The sequence below is a fragment of the Galeopterus variegatus genome, unplaced genomic scaffold (genome assembly GCF_000696425.1).
Source record: "Galeopterus variegatus unplaced genomic scaffold, G_variegatus-3.0.2 Scaffold2376, whole genome shotgun sequence".
Classification (NCBI taxonomy): domain Eukaryota; kingdom Metazoa; phylum Chordata; class Mammalia; order Dermoptera; family Cynocephalidae; genus Galeopterus; species Galeopterus variegatus.
The window spans coordinates 12165-13097 of record NW_007728487.1 but is presented as its reverse complement, the minus strand read 5'-3'; the positions used below and the strand labels follow the sequence as shown (position 1 = coordinate 13097).

Sequence of the window (933 nt, the reverse complement as noted above, 5' to 3'; positions counted from 1 at the left end):
TTTAAAGAGTTCATCTCACACAGAAATATCTGCCTGAAATACCCATGTGTTTTAAACACCTACTTGTCCTTCAAATTCTGATTGATTTTGAACCTATCTGAGAAATATTTCCTGTACACTTTAACAAATCTTACATGGAAAAGTTGAATTTTTTTCCTATTAAAACACATAATACAGACTCTCGTCACATATGAGGATTTCAGTTTAAGTTCCCAATGGAAAAGTGTCTAGCACATCTATGTCAAGCTGGTTCTGAGGGTAGCATTGCTTCATACTTACCATCCACTGGCTTATTATTCTGCTTTCCACAACCAGATTTCTCTGATTTTGTTGAATCTTTTTCCATAAAGTCCTCATATTCTTTATGAGCTTCTCCTGCAAAAGAACTATACATTTGAGCACCATAGATCAAACACCACAGATTTAAGACTTTAACTGATAGAGAGAGACAAGAAATGTCAGATATAAGTACATTAGAGAGAGGGCAACAATCAAAATCCTTCTTTGCTTGCCCTCGCAGAATTATCAATTCAAAGGGATTTTGAACTCTAGAACTGCAAGATGAAATGTAATTTTTTGGCTAGGGAAATTGACAAAGGTATCATGTAATATGGCTAATTTTCAGGTAAAGATACTGCCTGAAAATCCGTAGAGCCTGGTTAATGGACACAACATTACANGTAATTAACATTTATTTATTGTATGTTCTAAAATGGTTAGAAGAGAGGAGCTCAAATGTTCTCATCACAAAGAAATCATAAAGTTTTGCAATGATAAATACACTAATTACTCTGACTTGATCTTCGCAAACTGTACACATGTATTGAAATCTAATCTATATCCCATAAATATGTACAATCAGTCATATCAATTAAAAAATAATTTCCTTAAAATCAAATAAAAATCTGAGTCTACTGATGCTAGTCCCCTACT

At 33.2% G+C, this 933-nt stretch overlaps 1 protein-coding gene across 1 annotated transcript in view; it reads right to left on the bottom strand.

Moving 5' to 3' along the window:
• The window catches only part of LOC103597648 (tripartite motif-containing protein 43-like), a 12221-nt gene that overhangs the window by 5714 nt on the left and 5574 nt on the right, over window positions 1-933 (bottom strand). The window contains exon 3 of the mRNA XM_008581519.1: window positions 280-375. Within this exon, the coding sequence (XP_008579741.1) occupies window positions 280-375 (96 nt within the window). The remainder of the gene's footprint in view (window positions 1-279; window positions 376-933) is intronic.